General features: G+C 45.1%; 1 protein-coding gene across 3 annotated transcripts in view; it reads left to right on the forward strand.

Annotated features, from left to right (window-relative positions):
• The window catches only part of WDR90 (WD repeat domain 90), a 206,217-nt gene that overhangs the window by 15,318 nt on the left and 168,317 nt on the right, over nt 1–22,582 (forward strand). For all 3 annotated transcript variants that reach the window (XM_029576135.1, XM_029576134.1, XM_029576136.1), the window contains exons 3-8: nt 1,443–1,619; nt 2,283–2,421; nt 2,918–3,088; nt 10,543–10,666; nt 12,943–13,013; nt 14,603–14,712. In XM_029576135.1, the coding sequence (XP_029431995.1) occupies nt 1,443–1,619; nt 2,283–2,421; nt 2,918–3,088; nt 10,543–10,666; nt 12,943–13,013; nt 14,603–14,712 (792 nt within the window). The remainder of the gene's footprint in view (nt 1–1,442; nt 1,620–2,282; nt 2,422–2,917; nt 3,089–10,542; nt 10,667–12,942; nt 13,014–14,602; nt 14,713–22,582) is intronic.

Below are 22,582 nucleotides of genomic sequence, written 5' to 3' on the forward strand. Positions count from 1 at the left end.
CCTCCTCAACGTCCTCTAAGTGGGACTATTTATTTATTTATTTTTATTTTTTTATTTTACTTAAAAAAAACAAAAAACCCCAAAACATTTATATTCTGCTTATATCAACCAATGCATGCTAGGCAGATTACAATGGCAAAACAAGCAGGTGTAAGTGACCACACATACATTGTGCCCATGGTGGTTTTCAAAGAGAACATATGTGTGCATTTTTGCTTTCAGAGTTGGTGCAGAGCCTGCTGGTACAAAGTGCATGCAGTCTTTTTCCTAGTGCAGACAGTGTGAAAAGTGCATCTTCTAGGTACAGCTGAATCATGCAGAGGGGGAGAGAATGTTTCATGGTTTTCTGGATTATCACATAAGGAAATCGGATCTGCTCAGTGGGCTTTATTCAGTACATTATTTTCCATAGGCACAAAAGTGGGAAAAGCCATTTTTTTAATGAGCCCAGTGGATCCCTCTGATCTTCCTTCAGTTTGACTCTGCGGCCAGGTCTTTCGTGTCCAAGCTCTAAATCCTTCAGCGTTGAGCAGTTCGCCTCCTGTTTCATTCGTCACATTTCACTCCGTTCTCATTTCTGCTTGGAGGGGACTCTGTGGCTGTCCATTATACAGCACAACAGGTTCTTGGTAAGGCGCCCGTTGGCTGGTCAGAAGGTCATTCCCTTTCATCCCCTCTGTTGCAGAATAAAATTATCCCATACAACAATCTTTGAGAATCCTATCCGCTAAATACCAGCAGCCTTTATGGCTTTGTGAGAGGGGGAAAAGGCTGGCACTGATGCCTGGCACCTGCTACTGCTGCATGCTGTATAGAGAGGGTGTCTTGGACAGCCTCTTTCCATTGAGCCATGAAGAGAAGAAGCTGCTGCTGCAACTCAGACAGCCTCCTGTAGCTGGGCCGCATGGAGAGTTAGCCATCTGGACAGCCTGATTTAGGGTTTCTTAAAAACATAATATTTTAGAGTTCTTTTGCTCAACCTTTGGATCTTGGTTTTTTTTCCCTATGTGTGTTAGTTCATGGGGTAATATTTCCAGTAAATGCAGGCATCCTGGGTGCTGTATCTTAATTCCCATTCCCTGTACGTACCAGGATCAGTCCAGGACACCTGGGTGCTGTATCTTAATTCCCATTATACCTAGTGATTTAACATGGATTTCCTTTTCAGAGGAGGCACTATAAAGTCTCATTGTCATGGTATCTCTGATCCTGCACAACACTATATTTTTTTTTCTTGATTGTATTTGGGAATGGAAAGACATGTGGGCTGACCTGGGACCTTTCCCTCTGGGCTTAGCTGATTGTGGGAAGAGGAGATGGAATTGCTTTTGGATGTCTGTCACAGCTCATGGTGGGGCTAAAGGGAAATCATTGCCCGTGGCGCTGTATTAGATGGGATTGCCTTAAAACTTTCATCTTGAGTGTGTTTTTGCTTTCTACAGGACAAGAGGCTGAAGTGTACAGTATATCGTATCCGGGGATCTATCCCTGCCAGCAACTACATTCAGCTGCCCAAGACCAGCTCCCAATCCCTGGGGCTGACCGGTCGCTATCTGTACCTGCTCTTCAGGCCCATCCCAGGCAAGCACTTCGTTGTCCACCTGGATGTGACCACTGAGGTGTGTGAGAGTAGTATGGCATTCTGCGGAGTGAGGGCCTGGCTGGGTTTGAATCAGGACCAGGGCTGCGGCATCTTGATTAGATGTGCTTGACCTCGTGTAGGATATTGACTTTTGAAAATCATCTTGCAGCTCTTGCTTACTGGTTCCTTGGAGCGTTATAGAGATGAGGTATACAGGGGTAACTGTGCCCTCAGCATTGTGGGATCTAGGCAGAATCTCACTTCCAAGGCGAGGGGCTCGCAGGAGAAAGGTGGAGCTGAACATTAGGTCCATTACATGGAATTGGTGCTGCTAGTGCTAGCACTGAGTGACCTATTGTTTGCCTCTGCTCATGATTTTTACAGTTTAGTAGCCTCCATCTCACACTTTCATCGCACTGATAGCACAACTAACATTCCTGGAAAATACCCGAAAAGAGATGTTAATGGACTGCTACTCGAGACTGCCCTTTTGCTAGTGTATGGGACTTTCGGGACTACTCGTGTCTCTTTATACACATCTCCAGAGCAGTCCCTGTCTTTCCTGCTCCTTTCTTGCCTTTTGAGACAATGATTTAACATCAGAGAGTCTTAGATCTCAGATGAGAAACTTTACCTGGTCCTAGCTCTGAGATCCCTATGTTCCCAGCCGTGTAATCGTTCTCTGCCTTCATTTCTCCAGGATGGCCAGGTCATCCGCATCTCCTTCTCCAACCTCTTCAAGGAGTTCAAGTCTACAGCCACCTGGCTTCAGTTCCCATTTATCTGTGGAGCAGTGAAGGGATCGGTGTACGAGAGCACAGCCCAGACTGCCAGGCAAGGTGAGATAGCAGGGGTGCATGAGTGGAGCCGAGAGGGTTCAGCAAACAAAGGCGGCCTTTCCACTGCAAACTCCTTAAACTGCCCATCCCTTCCCTCAGTTTTGCCTGTGACTGGCAAAATAGAATTGCCTTCCATTTTTAACTTTCCATCTGAAACTAACTTTGTATCCCTTTCCTTTGGCTGTTAACCTGATTTAATCTTTGGTATCCTCTGTGTTATATTTTTTTTGTATTTTTCTTGAAAAATGTTTGGGGCAATGTATTGAATAATTGGTTAATGGAGGCTGTGGCTTACCAACATACTGTGAGCAACCATTTATCTGCCCCAAGCAGCTTTGGCTGTAGCCACATGAGAGCTAATTTCTTCAGTCTTGGTTGAAGTGTCCAGATGTTGCAGGGGCAGTGCGGGTCCTGGGTTTCGCCCTTGGCATGCTGCCTTCGGGGTTCAGTGATACTGAGGTTAACTCTTTTTCTCTTCTCTGGGATTGTCTCTTAGATCTGGTGGGTCCAGCACCAGTGGGTGCTCGTTGGACCTGCCTCCTGCTTGACCTGCATTACATCCTCTCCATGTATCTGAATCGCCGCTATAGCCATCTGAAGAGCGTCAAACTCTGCTCCAACCTACTGGTGAAAAACTTGTTCACCAGTGACCTGCTGTTTGAACCAGGTAAGAGGACAGAGGATAAACAGGGAAGTAATGTTCAAAGGAAGAGAGCTGATTGATATATTCGTGTATATGAGCCTTCACTGACTACTGTGATCTGGGCTCATACAAACCTCTGTTTATCCACCAAGCTTTATTCTATAAGACGGGGTTTATCCATACAGACCTCCGCTGACTGCTATGTAAGCTGAGGTTTATCAATGCAGATTTCTGCTGGCTGCTGTATAATCTGGCATTTACCTGCTGTACCCTTTCCAATATGACCTAGGCCATACTGTGCAGGTCTCTCTAGTGCATTCGTGGTTCATTTTATAACAGCCTGCATAAGTTACACTAAGCTTTCAAGGTAAACTAATGCACATTAGGTTGCCTTTCAAAATTACCCCTGCTATTTGGTGCGGATCGTTTTGTATTCTTTTTAAAATAAAGTATGTGCACAGATGAAAATTGTGCCCCCCGAACATTTCTTCCAAACGTCAGTAAAAGTGTGCACATACACATCTTATTAAGCAAGCAGTTTTATTAAAAGACATTTCCATGGGTAAAACCTTGCTTTACTCGCTGATATTTTAATAGAACTCTGTCCTATCCACATAGAAGCTTAAGTGGTACAAATTGTCTTGCTCCCCATGATATAATCTTGTTGGTTCATACCAAAACCCCTGAAATCCTTCTTTCTTCTTTCTACATGTGGGATCCCTGTAGTTCTGTCCCCGTGTGTACTTTTAGCTGCTCCGATGGGGAGACATTTCAACCAAGGAAATCAAATGGGATAACTACATAGTTACCCACCCAAATTCCTTTCAAAATTGTCCTTATAACCACGGAACAGGGATCACTGCTCTGTTTGACTACTGATAGTGTATTTTGCCTCTGGGACCACAAATAAATTCCCTTGATGTCTATATGTGGTCACAGCGTGTCTGGCTAAGTGGATAACTCATATTGTACATTCAGCTGCACAAGTGCACTATTGAATATACTCTGCTTTCTTTATAGTCCCCCACATCAGTCCAGGTACATGGGTTTTTCTCCCCTACCAGCAGATGGAGACAGAGAAGAAAAGCTTTACTGAAAGTGTTACTTAAGCCAGTGTGCCATCTGCAGTCCCTTATGTTTACCTCTGTCTGCAGCAGATGTAGAGGTGCTGAAAACCTGCAGTCAGAGTTTTTATGGCAGAAATTTCTCCCAGGGGTGTTAGGTTCTGGTTTGGGGTCATCCCCCTAGTAGAATAGGGGTGAACAAGGGGTCGGTGGTCCTTAGTGGTCTTTGCCCTGTGCTGAGGGAAGAATTTGATAGCCGGTGGTCTGGTTTCCTCTGTTCATACCCCTGCTTCGTCTCTCCATCTGGCACCCAGATTGGCAGTATCTTCAGTGGTCCAGGAAATTATTTATTTTCGATGCCTTTCTTTTTTTCTGGGAATTTTAACATCTATTTTAGGAATTTTAAGGTAACTTCTTCATTTAAAATATAATAGTATTATGATGTCTTTTTAACAGCTAATTTATTTTCTTTGTGCTTCATCTTTTTAGTATTTTTAGCTGTTATTCTCTTTTATCAATTTATTGTATTTCCACGTTGATATAATTGTATACTGTTGTGAAGGCTCCGGCTGATGTGACAGTTTAGAAAAACAATAAACTATAAACTATAATTGGTTGTTTTATTTTATTTATTTCATTTATATATGGTCGTTCTGTTATTTTCAATCACAAAGTTTACTGCAACCAGTTAAATAAAATAACTTTCAAATGGCATATATTAAAAACATAAAATAGAAAATAAAATAGAAATAAAATAAAAATAAAACAAATTAATAAAAAAACAAAATACATATCAAAGAATAGCAAACATTTTTTTTTACAAATTCTTTCTCCTGGAATTACTTAGTTGGTTCAATCTCGAGTGCTTGAAGGAAAAGCCATGTTTTTAAATCTTTTTAAAACATTTTAAATTCCTTTTGTATCCTTAGTTATAGTGGCATAGTGTTCCACAGCTTTGGACTTCTTATTGACATTGCTCTCTCTCTTACCTCGCTTAAGTGAGTGCTCTGGAGTGAAGATATACTCAGTAATCCTTTATTCACAGATCTCAAATTGTGCTGTGGGGTATGAAAGTGCATTGTAGCATTCAGCCAATCTGTGTCATCTTGGTTTATCTTTTTGTGTGTTAAACATAATACTTTATAGTGGATACAAAATTTTATGGGCAACCAGTGTAAGGATTTTAAAACCAGATTAATGTGATCACATTTCTTGCTTCCTGTAAGCTCCCTTGTGCTTAGTCATTGCATCTGTCAGAAAAGAGGAGTTTTTGGCATGTTTTGCTCTCACAGAGGCTTATCTACATATACCGATTCATGAGGCACATTACAAGTTCCACAGGTTTGCAGTTTTGGAGGAGCATTTTCAGTTCTGGGCCCTTCCCTTTGGTCTCACTTCAGCACCTTGCACGTTCACAAAGGCAATGGTCGTCATAGCAGCAGCCCTCCACAGGGAAGGAATTCTGGTTTGTCCTTATCTGGATGACTGGCTTAACTGGGCAAAGATGTGGGACTTTTGCCAACAGTCGGTCCAGAGAATGGTGCAAAGAGCCGCTTGACTCCTTCACTGGAATACCTGGGGGTGAGTTTTGAAACCAAAGTGAGCAAAGTTTCTTATGATGGAAGGGTTGTTGAAGTTGCAGGATCAGGTTCCCAAGGTCTGAGATTACTTACAGGTTCTTGGCTCCATTGTGTCTACTCTAGATTTAGTCCCATGGGTGTTCGTGCATATGCGTCTGCTTCAAAAAGCATTGCTGTTGCACTGGAGCCCTCAGACGGAGGATTTCGAGCTCAGTTTGCACCTTCTGGTCTCTCCTGGTGGCTGTCGTGGGCCAGTTTGGAAAAGGGCGTGGATCTGGAGATCCTGAATTGGGTTGTATTGACTATGGAGGTCAGTTTGACAGGATGGGGGGAGCCATCTGTCAGGGTCAGACGGCACATTGTCATCCAAGGAGGCATTATGGTCCATCGACTGGAAATCAGTGTGATTTGGAAAGTGTTGCTCTTATTCTCCTTCCTTAGTAATGCAATCAGTCATATCACTCCATGGTGAGACCGCACCTTGAATACTGTGTACGATTCTGGATGCCGCATCTTAAAAAAGATATAGTTGCGATGGAGAAGGTACAGAGAAGGGCAACCAAAATGATAAAGGGGATGGAACAGCTCCCCTATGAGGAAAGGCTGAAGAGATTAGGGCTGTTTAGCTTGGAGAAGAGACGGCTGAGGGGGGATATGATAGAGGCCTTTAAGATCATGAGAGATCTTGAACAAGTAGATGTGAATCGGTTATTTACACTTTCGAATAATAGAAGGACTAGGGGGCATTCCATGAAGTTAGCAAGTAGCACATTTAAGACTAATCAGAGAAAATTCTTTTTCACTCAACGCACAATAAAGCTCTGGAATTTGTTGCCAGAGGATGTGGTTAGTGCATTTAGTATAGCTGGGTTCAAAAAAGGTTTGGATAAGTTCTTGGAGGAGAAGTCCATTAACGGCTATTAATCAAGTTTTCTTAGGGAATAGCCACTGCTATTAATTGCATCAGTAGCATGGGATCTTCTTAGTATTTGGGTAATTGCCAGGTTCTTGTGGCCTGGTTTGGCCTCTGTTGGAAACAGGATGCTGGGCTTGATAGACCCGTGGTCTGACCCAGCATGGCAATTTCTTATGTTCTTATACTGATATGTGTTCCTGAGCCTGAAAACCACCATGGAGAAGGCAGCTGACCTAAAATTCTGTGCTGTCTTAGCCTATGTGAACTCCAAATGACTTACTGAGCCTGACCTGCAGAAATTCCCAGGACACCTGGACAGGCAGTTGAAGCTGGTGCCACATTGTGATGCCTAATTATAGGATCACAAAAAGCAGAAGGCAATGTTTGGAGCTTTAGGCTATACTGACACTATAGAGGCACTCTTTCTCAGAGGCATCTGTAAATACAGCCTAAGATGTGTTAATTGCCCTGACCAACAAGATTCTAACAGAACAAAATACTATCTAAAGAGTGATGGTAAATGGGCCCCACCTTGGAGAAATACTCAGGATAGCTTAGGGATAATCTTATCATGCTGTTGACATGACAACCTATGTAAATTATTATCTGGGTAGTCACACACTTCTAGAATTTTCTAACCTAGTACTTTATTGTATAAAAGAAGGATCAGTTCATGTATAGAATGAGATGCTGGTAGACAGTTTGTCAGAGAAATGGCATCCAGCATCTCCCAAGAATACTTATATTGATCAATAAAAAATTAAATTATATTTTCTACAAAATCTAAGTGTTCTTGTATCCCTGGGTATAAGCATCATAATGGCCCGGCGCATAACAATACTAACGGAAGAAAATCGGAAATTCTGTCTGACAGTGCAACAGCGGTAGCTTACATCAATCGGCAAGGGGGCATCAGGAGTCAGGTGGTGCCTTGGAGGCACTGGAGCTCTTTCACTTGGTAGAGCAGCATCTCCTGGTTCTGTCTGTCTTTTGTATGGCTAGGGTGGAGAATGTTCAGGCAGATTTTCTCAGCAGGCATGCCCCGAACCCTGGAGAGTGGGAGTTGTCGAGCAAAGCAATGCCTTTAGCTCATTCAAGGTGAAGGGTTCCCCAGCTGGATTTGATGATATTGAGGAAAACCGCCAAGATACCACAATTCTTCAATCACAGACAAGAGTTGGGAGCAGAAGGTCTCGATGCTGTCTTGCAGCTGTGGCTGAGGCGGTATTCTGCTGTATGTGTTTCAACTTTGGCAGAGGCAGAGTCCTAAGGCAGAATAGGGGCTCATCACGGAAGGGTGATCCTGGTAGTTCCAGAATGGCCACGATAGCTGTGGTTTGTAAATCTGTAAATCTAACAGTTGGCGGACCTCTGAAGCTCAAGCATCTTCCCGGGTTGCTTCATTAGGATCTAATTTTCTTGGAACAGGTGGATCCCTTTTGTTTCACGGCCTGGCTTTTGAGTGGCATCTGTTGAGATTAAAAGGGTATTCAAAAGAAGTTCCCTGTACGTACCCGGATCAGTCCAGACACCTGGGTTGTGACTCCGCACCAGCAGATGGAGACAGAGTAAGACCTCTTGGGCTCCCCTACATATAGTAAGGCGCCACCCACAGTTCCTCAGTCTTTCTCTGTCTCCAGCAGATGGGGCAGGTTCACCCACAGTCTCTGGGATCCTGGGTAGCTGGTTAGTTAGTCAGGAATCCTTTGTTTTTGTCAACCTTAATTCAGTCAACGAGGCCTTCCACCTCCTTGGCTTATGTCTAGGTGTAGGTGGTGTTTGAGGCCTGGTGTCTGAAGGTCTCTCCGCATCGTGGGTCTCCGCATCGTGGGTCTCCGCATCGTGGGTCTCTCCGCATCGTGCCTCAGTTTCTTGGATCCTTTCCTTTTTGCAGTTGGGTCTGCAGAAATGTCTAGTCTTGAATTCTCCGAGGGTGCAGGTCTTGGCTTTGACCTATTTTTGGGGGAGGGTTCATGAATCTTCCCTGGCATCATATCTGCACATAGCGTGATTCCTTAAGAGCATGAAGCACTTATATCCCCCTGTCAATCAGATTATTCACCTGTGGAGCCTTAATTTGGTTTTGCGGGCATTTGAGCCATTGAGGAGGGCATTGTTGAAAGATTTTAAGTTGAAGACTATCTTTTTTGGTGGCAGTCTTTTCTGCAAGGCGTGTTTTGGAGCTACAGGCGTTATTGTGTAGGGATCCTTTCCTTCATTTTTTGGAGGCTGGGGTATCCCTGAAAACGGTTTCTTCTTTTAGGTAGTATCACCATTTCACCTAAGTTAGACAGTGGAGTCACCTGCCTTCTCCACATGCTCGAGAGTTTTTTTTGCTGGGGGTGCATTGTATTCTTTTGTGCTACTTAAGTCAACAATAGTTTTTGCAGATCAACTATTTGTACTTTTCAATGAATGTAGTAAGGGAGATAAGGCAGAAAAAGCAACCATTTCACAGTAGTTAAAGTAGGCTATTGCTTCAGCTTGCATATGTAAATGAATTTCTGTGCCAGAGGGTCTTTGGGCTTAATGCACTAGAGTGCAGGCTGTGTCCTGGGCGGAGTGTTAGTTTATCAGGTGGCGACTTGGTCTTCTCTACACACTTTTGCTAAGCATTATCAGCTAGATTTGGTGTGTGTGTTTTGAGCAGGACTTTCAGGCTCCTGCCAGTTTAGGAGTGCTTGGGTACATCCCATGCATCTGGACTGACCTGGAGGACAATAAGGAAAGGAAAATTAGTTCTTACCTCCTGATTTTCATTCCTTGAATTCCACAGATCAGTCCAGAAGTCCGCCCTGGTTTATTGAAGACTGCTATATTCTGTGTGTATATAGGTCAGAGGTTGTGGTGTTCAAATTCCTTTATGTGAGGTCTTCCAGTTTTGGGAGTTCCTTTCCCTCTGTTCAATCAGGAGTGGGGTTAAGTATAGCTATTCTACTTCTTTGCTTGGATACAGTGCATATTGAGCGACTGCAGGTGGCACACTGTCTTAAGTACCATGAGTACAGGAAAGCTTTTCTTCTCTGTCTCCATCTGCTGGTAGGAGAGAAAACCCCAATGCGACTGGATTGATCTGTGGGACTCGGGGAAGGAAAATTAGCAGGTAAGAACAATTCTTCTGTTTTAAAAATATTTGGCTAACTTTAGAATTGCATCATGGCAGTCCTAACAGTAGCCAGATAATGCTGAACAGTTATTATTTATTTATTTATCTATTTATTAAGCATTTGTTTTATCTTGCTAAATCCAATTATGTCATTCATTGAGGGTTACAAATAAAAACATACACAATCTAACACATACAAATTAAAACTTCCATATATAAAAGAATCCTTAAAACAAACTTTTTACTAATTTCCCGAATTTTTTAATGTTCTTTTCCTGCCTGATCTCAATTGGAAGGCCATTCCAAATGCTAGACACTGCAAAAGAGAAAGCTCTCACTCTAATCTGATGTCTGTAATCTCGGTTTACGGGGACATCTAGCTGGCATGAACCTGCAGATTGTAATGCTTGCTATGGAATATCCCTCTTCAGGAGACGCAGTCACACAAGGATGTTTCCCGTAAAACAATTTATCAACATATGGCTGTTAGCTGGATATCTTTGCTTCACTCCCAAATGCCTATGGCCCATCCTTGTCTTAATAGTGCTAAATATTTAGCTGGCTAATAGCTTAACTGAATCAGCCCAGAAGCAGTCAAATGGTCAGGAATTATAGGGTTTTTCTGACTAAGTCCCAACTTAATTGGACAAAACCCTTTGAATATGGACTTCCTTGTATCTGTGATATGTTGTGTTCAAGGCATAGGCTTGATGTGGCTGTCCCAGTGCAGTATATCCTAGGAAGATTAGTGTAATTCTTTGCTCATTACTTGAGTACTCATTGCTCGATTCTATCCCCCATCTCAATCATAGGTGTTACATTTTCTGAGGCCAAGCAGGCCAAGCTTCTCTTTGACCGTGCTACTCCCATGCCACGAGAAATGGCTTTTCCTGTGCTGAAGGGAGAGAACTGGCATGACAGCTATGACTACATAAGGTACATGTCATTTTAAAAGAGCTAAAGATGGAGGAACACATAGCAAAAATGGTGTAGGAGGAAGGGGAAGATGTGTAGCAAGCAGAGAATGGGGGCTGGGAGGAAGGGGAGGGCTTCTTAGATGATGAAGGTTTATGTCGGAGCTGGGTAAAATTCTGTGCCTTTGTCCTATCTTGCGTCCACAATCTGCTCCTGCTGCCCTACAGCATCCCAAGGACAAGGCGCAGGTGGATTTTGGTGGCTAAAGGGTCAGGTAAGAGGATGAATGAGTGTCATCCCCAAAATGATGCTATTGCATGATTCCTTAGCAAACCTGGTAATGACTGGCATTTCTTGAAGTTTCACCATGGAGGAAAATCTCTAAAACCAGGAAAGCGCAATTGCATACCTGTAGCCGGTGTTCTCTATGGACAGCAAAACAAACTGCCACACAAGATGAGTGACATAATCCGGTGCCAAGTTTTACTCTGAAAGTCCAGAAAGTTCAGCTTGCTTTCTGAGCATGTGTGGGTCTTCCCGCAAGTTTCCTCGGTCTTTTTCCAAGCTATGTAAACTTCCTGGGAAGAAGGGAGCGATTGTGTGGCTGTTTGTTTTTCTGGAGGACACCTGTTACAGGTAAGCAGCTTTGTTTTCTCTGTGAACAAGCACAACAAACTGCAACAGAAAATGGGACATCCCAGCTGAGAGTTGTTCAGAACTCGTTTTGACTTTCAGTGGTTCCTTTGCAACTCATCTTGTATCTTGCGGGAAGTTTAGATTGCGTATTTAAAGTTTTTTTTCTTCTGCATCCAGTCAGACCAGTCCAAAAAAGCGAGTTATTTATTTATTTATATTTTTTTATATTCCGCTTTTTGCACTTTTTTTTTCAGCACTTCAAAGTGGATTATATTCAGGTACTGTAGGTATTTCCCTATCCCCAGAGGGCTTACAATTAAGTTTGTACCTGAGGCAATGGAGGGTAAAGTGACTTGCCCAAGTTATGCTCACTCACCAGCAGATGGAGACATTAATAAGCTCACTGATGTTACTCCTTATATGCATCTGTGCTGACATCAGCCTACCAGTATTCTCTGTCTCCAGCAGATGGTAGGTGAGCATCTTTGTGCTGTGGACTGCACCCCGGTAGGCAGAAAAGGAATAAAAATTGTTTTTCTCCTGAGGTGAAAGACTAGCTCTCCATCTCTCGGTTGAGTGGCGTCCTGAGGTTTCGAGTGAGGAAAAAAAAAAAGCAGAAAACCTTGTACAGGTTGCTGTAGTAGAATTTCTAGATGTATAATTTTTGTTGACTCTGTTTTGGGGCTCCACTGTAGGAGGTGAAGACACATTGCTTGGTGTTTCAGTATGTTTTGTCATTCTTGCATGTTTTCTTCTTATCTCAATAGATTTAGAGTAAGAGCTCAATAATAAAGATGGTGTACAACTGCATCGGCGCTGAAGTTTCGGCTCCGAATTGGAACATTTTTCCAGTGCTGGCGATTCTCTGCATTGATGCTTTGGTGCCAGTGGTTCAGTGCTGTGTTCGCTTAGTGCCGATGTTTCAGCTCGGCTGGTTCTCTGCTCTGATTTGGGTCTGCACTGTGCCTCTTAGACATAGGCGTGCCTCTGCCTTTCGGCACGGATGACTTATTTTGCCTGGACTGGAATTATTTTTCAACTGGTTTTTGATTTACTTCTTTTTCAGTGAGCTTGAGTGCTCATATTTGAGTTGGAGTTCTTGGTAAATTAGCGCCCTCAGGGCCACAGGTTGTGAAGAGTCATGATCCAGTCAAAAATAAACTGAGGAGACTTGCGCATGGGGATGCTAGTGTAGGAAAGCCTGTGCATGCTCATAAAGCAAAGTTGAACTTTCTGGGCTTTGAGAGAAAAACGACCTGTCGGATGACGTTACCCATCTTGCGTGGCAGTTTGTTGTGCTTCTCTATGGAGAGCATCTCTTACTTTAGGCTTCTATTAACAGATAAATAGATTTAGAGACAGAAATGGAACAAGACAAGATGGTTAGGTGCCTACCGGGATCCATATCTGAGACAGGATTTGTTGTCCATGAAGGGAAACATGAAGCTCTTGGAGCTGAAGGGTTTCGTTCTCTTCAACTGCTGTAATGATTGCAAATGCAATCTCTTTATTTTAAAATATCTTAGCATCCTGTGAACATCTAACATGCAGAGCCCACTATACTCAAGTCATATTCCTGGAAGGGTTCCATTAAGAGGATCTTCCTTGTCCAGCTTGGTGCTACTGTCTATATGGTTTTTTGTTTTTGCCTTTGGTTGTAGATTTCCTTCTGATGGCTCCAAGCTGCCATATGACTCCATTCAGAAAGGATGTTCCAGTTCCGCTGTACATGGTAAGGAATTGGCAGGAGCTCTGCTGTGCAATCTGTCGGCTTCTCTCTGTCCCTAGTATGTGACAGCTCTGGTTGGAACATGACTGGCCCTTCCTGTCACCTCCTTTCGCCTTCTGTACATATATCTTTAACTTAAGATACAATGACCACCCATTGGTCCTGAGTCCATCTGTCTACACTAAGGAAAACTGAAATTATCAGGTGAGTAATTTCTCCAGTCTTGTCATTCAGGGATAAGAGGGAGAGGCAGGTGAACGTGGAGCAGACAGAGCAAACGGGAATCATTTGAGGCAGTTGGGGAAGGGTGAGGAGAGGAGCTGGGGGGTGAAAGGGGATCAGCCGGAGAGGGTTTCTGTGTGTGAGAGAGAGGGGAATAGAGGGCAGTGTTTGTCTTTGTAAGAGAGAAGGGTTTGCTGGGTGTATGTGTGGAAATGCTTCAGTCCTGCAGGGTAGAAGGTCAGAAAGGGTATGCAGATGCCAGGGGGAGCAAGACTGGAGCATGATACGGATGCCCCCTTCGCCTCCTCCACTACAATTTGGATTTCTCTTTTTAGATTCTATCCCACAGATTCTGGAACCTTCCTTTCTTCCCTTCTTTCCAGATCCTAGAACTTTACCTGCCCTCCCTCCCCCCCCCCCCCCCATCTCTTATCCCAGATCCTGTCTCTTGTGATCCCCTTCCTCAGTCCAGAAACCATCCTCCCTCTGTTTCCTCCTACCTCATAGTAACATAGTAATTTTTCTGCAGACATTCACTATGTTACTATAGGGGAAGAGGAAGGTGGTTCTGGATTGAGGAAGGAGGTTTCTGATCATCCCTCTTCCTCATCTCCCACCCCATCCCTGCTTCTCCCCCCCAACTCCACTTCTTTCATCCTCTCCTTATTCTTGGTCCTCTCCTACATATCCCCAGGATCTCCTCTTCCTGTACTGAGCTCCCTTTTCCTCACCCAATAAGCATAAACTAAATCGCTGGTCCCCAAACCTGTCCGGGAGGACTCCCAGCCAGTCGGGTTTTCAGGATATCCACAATGAATATGGATGAGATAAATTTGCGTGCAGTGGGTGCATGCAAATCTCTGTCGTTCGTGTTCCTTGTGAATATCCTGAAAACCCGACTGGCTGGGAGTCCTCCCGGACAGGTTTGGGGACCATTGAACTAAATTGTACAGACACAAGCAAGGTTGTAAAACTGCTTTATTTTTACAGTATAATATAAAAGGTAGAAATGTTTGCCAGTGTGCTTCAGAATTTTCTTCTGCAGGAAACTGTGGCTTCGAACTTTTGCTTCCTTTTGTCTGAACTTGTAAAGGGGAGGGGGGGTGGGGGGCGATAGCACCAACAGTGGCTAGGGGGTGGTAAAAATTTAAATCCATCACTGGAAGGTAGCCTTGGCCTGCAGTTCTTGAGGACAGCTTTAGGCGGGCATTTGAAAGGATTTGTTTTAGAGATGAGAATTGTGGAAAGGAAAAGCAAGAAGCTAAAGCAGGCGAAGGTAGAACTATAGAAGGAAAGTAAAGGAGAGATGAATGGGAAATGAACGGAGGAGGCATTGCTAGTGTTCATTTCTTTGTTCCTCTCTAATCCAGATGTTCCTGCTCCAGAGACCCCAACTCGACAACAGCCTCGCTCAGTGACCATCAGCAAACCCATCCAGGACCGCGTTTCCCTTATCCAACAGATCACCACACCCAAGACAGTGAGTGTATATAGTGCGAGAGACAGGGACTGCATCTATTCCCCTTCCTTTTTCCAGCTGCTGGTCCAGTTCTGCACAGTGCCTAGAGACGTGTACAGTAAAAGCCTCTTTCCATTTCATCTTGCTATACCAGTCCAGTCCAGTCTGAGTAGGTGGGTTATGTCCCTCTACCAGCAGATCGATGCAGAGCACACAGGTGTTCACCGTGACACCATTGCTACTATGTATAGGTGGTGTAGCACAGAGAAACTCCAATATTCTCTACCTCCAGCAGATGGTAGGGACTCCCTGGTGGTGTAGCAGGATTCTCTGGACAACTTTGACCTAGCGCAGAGCCAGGCCACTGGTATGCTCAGCAGTGCGAGCCCACTTGATCAGCTCCCAGTGGGATCTGGGTAGAAGCTGGCGTGGGGAGGTTTCTCTTTGACTTAAAACAAAATAAAAAAAGGGAAAAATCAATATTTTTTAAGTTCTGGTCTGCTTGCTGGTGCTGCAGAGAGGCTTCTCCAGCCTTGCCCACCCCTCCCGTGTCTGTGCCTTCTCTTGCCTGTCTCTTTAAGAGATGAAAAAAATGGAAAAGGAAATAACAGGAGTTGCAGCAAGCCATTTCTGGGAGGTGGTGTTGCGTAGGCCAGCTCATAGGAACCTTGGGAGAGAGCCGATCCCCATGTTTGCTTCTGTGGGGTTAGTTTTATTTCCTCCGGGGGCCTTTGGGAAGCAGTGCCTCCGCACGACTGTGGTTTGTCTGTAGGGAATGGAGAAGGGAGGGACAGGAGCTGCCATGTGGGAGCAGGCAGTCTGCCGCCTCCTCAGGGCCGTTGTGCTTGGCTTGTATGTGGGCTGGGGAGGTCATGGAGGAGTGCTCTGAGGCTCCTGTGGTCGTTAATATGCCTTCCCTGCAGCCAGAAAGGGTCTCTTCAGCAGTTTCTAGGTTGGATCCTCAAGGTGTGAAGGCCGTTACTACGCCGGTTTCGGTGGGAACGTTGGCCATTTTGGCTTGGCTTATAGCATCCCCATGACAGCCGCATGGAGATTTGGTGGTTGAGTTTGGGCATCCTCTCATCCTTAACCTTAGGAGACAAGGCTGCTGGCAAGCCTGATTTTAGGTCAGTCTGAGGCATGGAAAGAGGTGTTTTTTTTTTTTTGCTTTTTGCATCAGGCTTTCTGTGCTATTCTGAAGACTGATGCAAAGTGACAGCCTCTTTGGGGGTCCTTCTATTCAGGTTGGCGAGTTGATTTTCCACGAAAGGGCCAAGGAGAGAACTGAACCACTAACCCTGGGAGACCCTGATGAAGGAATAGAATTAACAAGAGAAAGTAACCATGGTCACATTAGATTTACAATCTTTATACACCATCATTCCCCAAAATCAGGCTTTATATATTATATCCATTAGGGAAGCAAGTTCAGCCACATACAGTTCTTCTTCCTTCATTAGAAATCTTGTGTTGATAGCACTCAAAGAACATTTTTTTCTTTTTATTTATTTATTTATTTATAACTTTTCTATACCGAAGTTCAAATAACAGAGTTAATTATCACTCCGGTTTACATTGCAACCATAAAAAACAGTGACAAAGTTGTCTTACATAGAACAGGGGGAGAGAAAAACTTGGATACAGCTTAAGCATGGGGAGTAACGTGTCAAAACTGGTAAGAACTGATAAGAGTTGGCTTTTTGGGGTAACAAGGTATTCCGAGGGAGGGGGTAGGAATGAGGGATTGCAAGGGGGTTGGAAGGTGGGGGGGGGGGGGGGGGGGTAGCGGAGGGTTGCCATAGATTTAATGAAACTAATATACATATATTAAATAGCTTAGGCAGCGGAAGAAAAAGTGCTTAGGCATCTGAGCTTAGGAAGAGAAGGTCCGTGGAGGATGAGGCAAGGACGAGTGTTATGGGAAGGCTTGTCTGAATAGTAGCGTCTTAAGCCTCTTCTTGAATGTAACTGGGCATTGTTCCAGCCTAAGGTCGGTGGGAGCAGGTTCCACTGTTTGGGGCCTGCGGTGGAAAAGGCTCTTTTACTAAAGGAGGTTTTGAATGTAGGTGTTCTAAGAGTCCCTCTTTGCGCTAATCTCAGAGGACGGGTTGAAGTATGAAGTTGCAGGGGGGTCGATAGGTCCAGCGGAGAGATGTTAAGAATGGCTTTGTGGGTGATTACTAAAAGCTTGTAGAGGATTCTGAATTTGACTGGGAGCCAATGGAGCTTCTTAAGGATCGGTGTTATGTGGTCACTTTTGAGCACCAACTGTATTTACAGGTCAGTGGGACAGTTATGGGTGCATGATTGCGCCATCTTTAGCAAACTTGTTTATGTACGAGTTTGAGAAGGAGTGGATTGAGCAGTCTCCGTTTCAAGAAAATATCGTCATTTGGAAGACAGAGATATATAGATGACCTGTTCATGTTAGGGAGGGGGTCCGCAATTGAACTTCAGATGTTCTATAGTTGGTTGAGCACTTGTGAAAATTGTGTAAAGTTTTCCATTGAATACAATCATAGAAGGATTTCTTTTTTGGATGTATTAGTTTCTTTAGATTAATCTTTCAGTTCTCTACTAGTGTTTGTAGAAAGAAAACAAATTGGAACAAATAATGTTCAGCAGCAACTGGATTCAAAGAACAATCAAAGGCAATGTCAAAAGATTTTTTGGAGAGAGGTTATCCTTTGTCCACTGTACGAAGAGCATATAAAAAGAGCCTTTTATTATCCACGCGAAGCATGATTGATAGATGTGCAAAATAAAAAAGATCCTGACAATACCTTTATATGTGTCCTATGTCATTCAACTGGTACTTTCCATTTATGTAATATTTTCTGAAAGAATTGGAAGTTTTTGCAGTTTAATCTTGGAAGAGAAGAAGCTTCAATTTCTGTTCATACCCCAAATCAGTTGAATGAGGATCAAGAAGAAAGTAGGACATTTTAAGTATGAATCCTGTCGTGCATGCAGAGTGACACTTTTTCTATTAAAGAATTTACACACCTAATCACAAAAAAACCTACGTTCTGTGTCAGTTTACGGATTGCTCATTGACAGATAATGTTTATCTCTGTGTGACGAGATCTATGTTGGGAAAGCAGTCAAATGCTTAAAGACCAAAATTTCTGAACACAGTAGTTTTAAATATCAACAGACTGATGCGCCCCTTGTGGCACATAGCATTAAAGAGTTACCATACCTTTACACAGTTTAGACTCTCTGCAATAGATGCTATTCCTGTTCGTACCCCAGATCAGTCCAGACAAGTGGGTTTATGCATCCCTATCTGCAGATGGAAGCAGAGAACAACACTTTGAGGCACTTTTACATAACCAAGTGTGCCACCTGCAGTCCCCCAGTATTTCTCTGTCTCCAGCAGATGGTAGAGGTGCAAACCTGCAGTCTGGAGTTTCCAAAAAAAAAAAAAAAAAAAAGAAATTAGGAGATTTCGGCTCCCTGAGGTGTTCCTTCGTGGGCCATCCCTTGGGTAGAGCAGGGCAAGCGGGGGATTGGAGATCCCTATTCTGGCTCAGCCCTTGTCGTCAGAGGGTGTGAAAGCCAGGGGTCCTGGTTCCCTCACCCACTCTGGATCCCTGGCACAATCGGCACTTGGCCTTCGGAAGCAGGGAACTATTTGAATTTGTTTCCCTTTCCCGGCCTTGTTTTTGAGTGGCTGTATATTCTAAGTTGTTTGAAAGAAAAAAAAAAAGCTGTTTCCAGGCAGAAGAGGAGCAGGGCTGAGGCAGTTGAGTGGCCTAGGGGCTGTTTTCAGCACCGGACAGTGCCATTTTCTACTCACAACGTAAGGGGCTACTTTTAGGCCCAATCGCATCTGCATGCAGCCTCCTGTGCAGCGCAGCAAAGTATGTCACAGCTGCGGTTTGAAACAGCCTCTCCTCAATTCGATCGCATTTTGCAGGGAAAATGTTTTGGGGGGGGCAGCACGAACACAAGGTTGGCTGGGCCGGCTCTGAAGACCCTGGGGGGGGGGGGGATCAGAGGAGCCAGTGGCCATTTTGTCAGCATGTGCTGGGAGTCAAGCTGCTGTGGCAGAGCCTCGGAACTCCCCTCCCACGCTGTTTCCTGTGGATCAGGACCCTGCTGGTAGCAGGGGAAGGGAAAAAGGGCAGGGGGACGTGGATCCAGACCCTTCTTCATCTGATCCAGAAGCTTTTTCTTCAGATTTTGTGCTTCTGCTCCATAAGGCCTATTTAGCCAGAAAGGGAGCAAATACCAAGAGGCCTTTGCCCAGGAAGTCCTGGACGGCTAAGAAGCCTAGGGATCGGGGGCATGCAGAGTCCGGAGGGATCCTGTGAACCTTGGGTTTCACTTGGACCACAGTACAAGAAGACTGTTCAGAGGAGATGGATGATCCGGATCAGATACAGGAAGGGCTGGTGGATCCTGACAAGGACCCTGTTAGTACCTTAGTGGATTCGATGCAGGATCCGGTTAGTGTGTCAGGGGTTCCAATGTAGGATCCGAACAAGGTTCTGATCGCGGATGTAATGACCCTCGGGTAGTTCGGCTGTTCTGTAGGGATGAGCTGAGTCGAGTCTGCTAATTAGGGATGAGCTGGATCCGCTAATTATAATTCCCCAGGTGCTGGAGGAGCTGGGACTTAAGGTCACTCAGGAACATTTGAATAATGAAGGGTTAAACTCAGTCCTACAGGGCTTACAGGGACTCCCTAAGGCTTTTTCATGGCTGAAGAAGGTGAAGAAGTTGGCTGATCGGGGGTGGGAATCTCCCGAAGTAGGCTTGAAGTTGGCCAGGGCTATGGCTAAGTTATAGCCCTTGCTGGAACAGACGTTGGAGTCGTGGAAAATTCCCAAGGTGGATGCAGTGATGTCCGTAGTTACCAAGAAGGTGACCATCTCGGTGACAGGCTTAGCCGCACTGAAGGATGTCCAGGATCGTAAACTGGAAATTTTGCTTAAAAGGCTGTTTGAAGTCTGCATGTGTGTGAGGTAGCTTAATGCAGAGAGCCTGCTGCTTGTGGGTGCAGAAGGTGCACGATAAGCGGTCGAAATTGGTGTCTAAGGCAACTCAAGCTACCTGCTTGGAAGCGGGAGTGGCCTATGTAGCAGATGCCCTGAATGACATGATCCAGACCTCCTCCAGGAGCATGGTCTCTGCGGTGGTGGTGAGGAGACTTCTATGGCTGTGAAATTGGTCGGCAGATGTGTGGTCTAAAGCCCAGCTGTTTAACCTCCCCTTTGGGGTAAGCTGCTGTTTGGGGAGGATCTGGAGCAGCTCATGAATCAGTTGGGAGAGTTGAAGGGTAATAAGTTGCCTGAGGACAGGAAGACCCCCAAGAACAAGCTCGCGGAGGAAAGGACTTCTTGGGGGGTCTTCCTGTCCTCAGGCAACTCAAATCCTCCCCAAACAGCAGCTTGCCCCTGAAGGGGGGAGGTTAGACAGATGGGCTTTAGACCACACATCTGCCCACCAATTTTGCAGCCATAGGAGCCAGTGCTGTAGGAGTCCTGGGCCGATGGCGCAAAAACACAATTCAGGCAGGCAGCAGTCTTTTGAGCCCTATGCAGACCTCCAAGGGACGATGGGTCCCAGGGAAGGGGCGGAAATAAGATTGACCAATGAAGGTATGCTGGTCCGCTCCTCTCCAGTAACTGTCGGAGGGAGGCTGTCCCTCTTTTACGAGGAGTGGACCCAGGATGACCTTGGACCAGTGAGTCCTGGAAGTGGTAAGAGATGGCTACGCCTTAGAATTTTCTTGTATGTTGCAGAGGGCGCTGTTATCCTATTGGAATCCACTTTCAGAGGATTTTCAACTTCCTTTTCTGTTGCCAGAGGATGCCAGGTCCAGTCTCTTGGGGCTGTCTCGGCACAATCTTGAGAAGGGGATGGATCTGGAAGTACCCAACTGGATGGTGGTGACGACGGATGCCAGCCTCTCTGGTTGGGGGGGCAGTGTGTCAAGGAAAATTGACCCAGGAGCAGTGGTCATCAGAGGAGGCTACCTGGTCATCAATCGGCTGGAAACCAGGGCAGTGTGCAAAGCCTTACTGGTATTTCTCCCACTCATTCAAGACGAGCCAATGTGAGTGTTCTCAGACAATGCGATGACAGTGGTGTATATCGATTGGTAGGGCAAAACAAAGAGTTGTCTAGTAGTGCTGGAGGCGCAAGAACTAATTTTTTGGGCAGAGAAATATCTGGCAAGAATAGCTGCTTCCCATGTAGCCGGAGTGGACAGCATGCAGGTGGACTTCCTCAGCGTACAGCATCTGGATCCGGGGGAGTGGGAGTTGTCGGTGGAGGCCTTCTTGATTCAGGCCAGGTTGGGCAGACCAGTGATAGACTTCATGGCGACTTCAGGAAATGCCAAGACAGATCGGTTTTTCAGTCGCAGAAGGAAGGTTGGATCAGAGGGCATTGATGCTCTCATTCAGCCGTGGCCGACACATCTGCTGCTGTACGTGTTTTCACCGTGGCCCCTTGTAGGTCGAGTGCTGCGGCGCATCAAACTTCATCTGGGCAGGGTGATTCTGGTGGCACCTGAGTGGCCGTGCTGGCCATGGTTTGCAGACCACCTTCATCTAGCAGTGGATGGTCCTGTTCACTTGGCCCATCTGTCAGGGCTGTTGCTGTAGGGGCCCGTGTTTTCAAACTGGGCGGATTGCTTCTGTTTAGTAGCTTGGCTTTTGAGAGGCGGCAGCTCCACTTGAAAAGTTATTTTGAGCCTGTGATTGCAACTTTGCTTCAGGCAATGGCTTATGTCTAAGTGATGAAGGTGTTGGAATTGTAGTGTTTTTAAAACAGGGTGCAACCTTTGAAGGTGGACTTCCGCAGATCCTGGCCTTTTTGCAAAGCAGCTTGGCTAAGGCTTTCAGGAGGCAGCTTTAGAATCAGTTCGAGGTAGGATTCAAGGAAGACCGTTGGCAACTCATCCGGATGTGGTTTGTTTCCTCAAGCGGGAAAAACATCTTCGTCCTCCAGTCCGGAAGATTTGTCCAGCATGGGATCTGAAATTGTTTCTTCGAGTGCTGTGTGGTCCTCCCTTTGAACTGGTTAGAAGGCTTCTTTAAAGGATTTGACCCTGAAGGCTGTTTTCCTGGTGGCTATCTGTTCAGCTAGAAGGATTTCTGAACTGCAAGTGTTGTCGTGTAGGGACCCTTTCCTGCATTTTTTGGAGGTTGGGGTTTCTTTACGTACAGTTCCTTCCTTTTTGCCTAAGGTGGTGTTCTCCTTTCACCTTAACTAGGTTGTCGAGCTTCCGGCTTTTCTGAATTTGGCAGCTGATACTCTGATGGAAAGGGAGCTTCATTTATTGGATGTGTATCGGATTCTTTTGCGATATCTTAAGGTGAGAAATGCCTTCCGGAGATCTTAAGTAGTGCAAGGAAGGGTAATAAGGCTTCCAAGGGCACTATTGCACAGTGGTTGAAGGAGACAATAGCTTCGGCTTACATCTGTAACTGCTGGTCAGTGCCGGAGAGGTTGAGAGCGCCTTCCATTAGGGTGCAGGCAGCCTTGTGGGTGGAGTGTCAGTTACTTTCTCTGCAGGAGATTTGTCAAGTGGCAACGTGGGTCTTCTCTTCACACTTTTACAAGACATTACCGCTTGGATGTGCAAGCATCAGAAGAGACGATGTTTGGGGAAAGTGTGTTGCATGCGGATTTTTCAAGTTCCTGCCCAGAATCGAGGAGCTTGGGTACATCCCACTTGTCTGGACCCATCCGGGGTATGAATAGGAAAGGAAAATTGGATCTTACCTGTTAATTTTCATTCCTGAAGTACTATGGATCATTCCAGAGACCCGTCCCCATTTTTTTCAAAAGACTTCCTTGCTTCTGGAGTTGCTGAGCTGGTATGTGATATACTCAGATTAATGAAAAGTTTACATAGTTTAGTATACCTATA

The sequence above is a fragment of the Rhinatrema bivittatum genome, chromosome 14 (genome assembly GCF_901001135.1).
Source record: "Rhinatrema bivittatum chromosome 14, aRhiBiv1.1, whole genome shotgun sequence".
In the NCBI taxonomy this organism is placed as follows: domain Eukaryota; kingdom Metazoa; phylum Chordata; class Amphibia; order Gymnophiona; family Rhinatrematidae; genus Rhinatrema; species Rhinatrema bivittatum.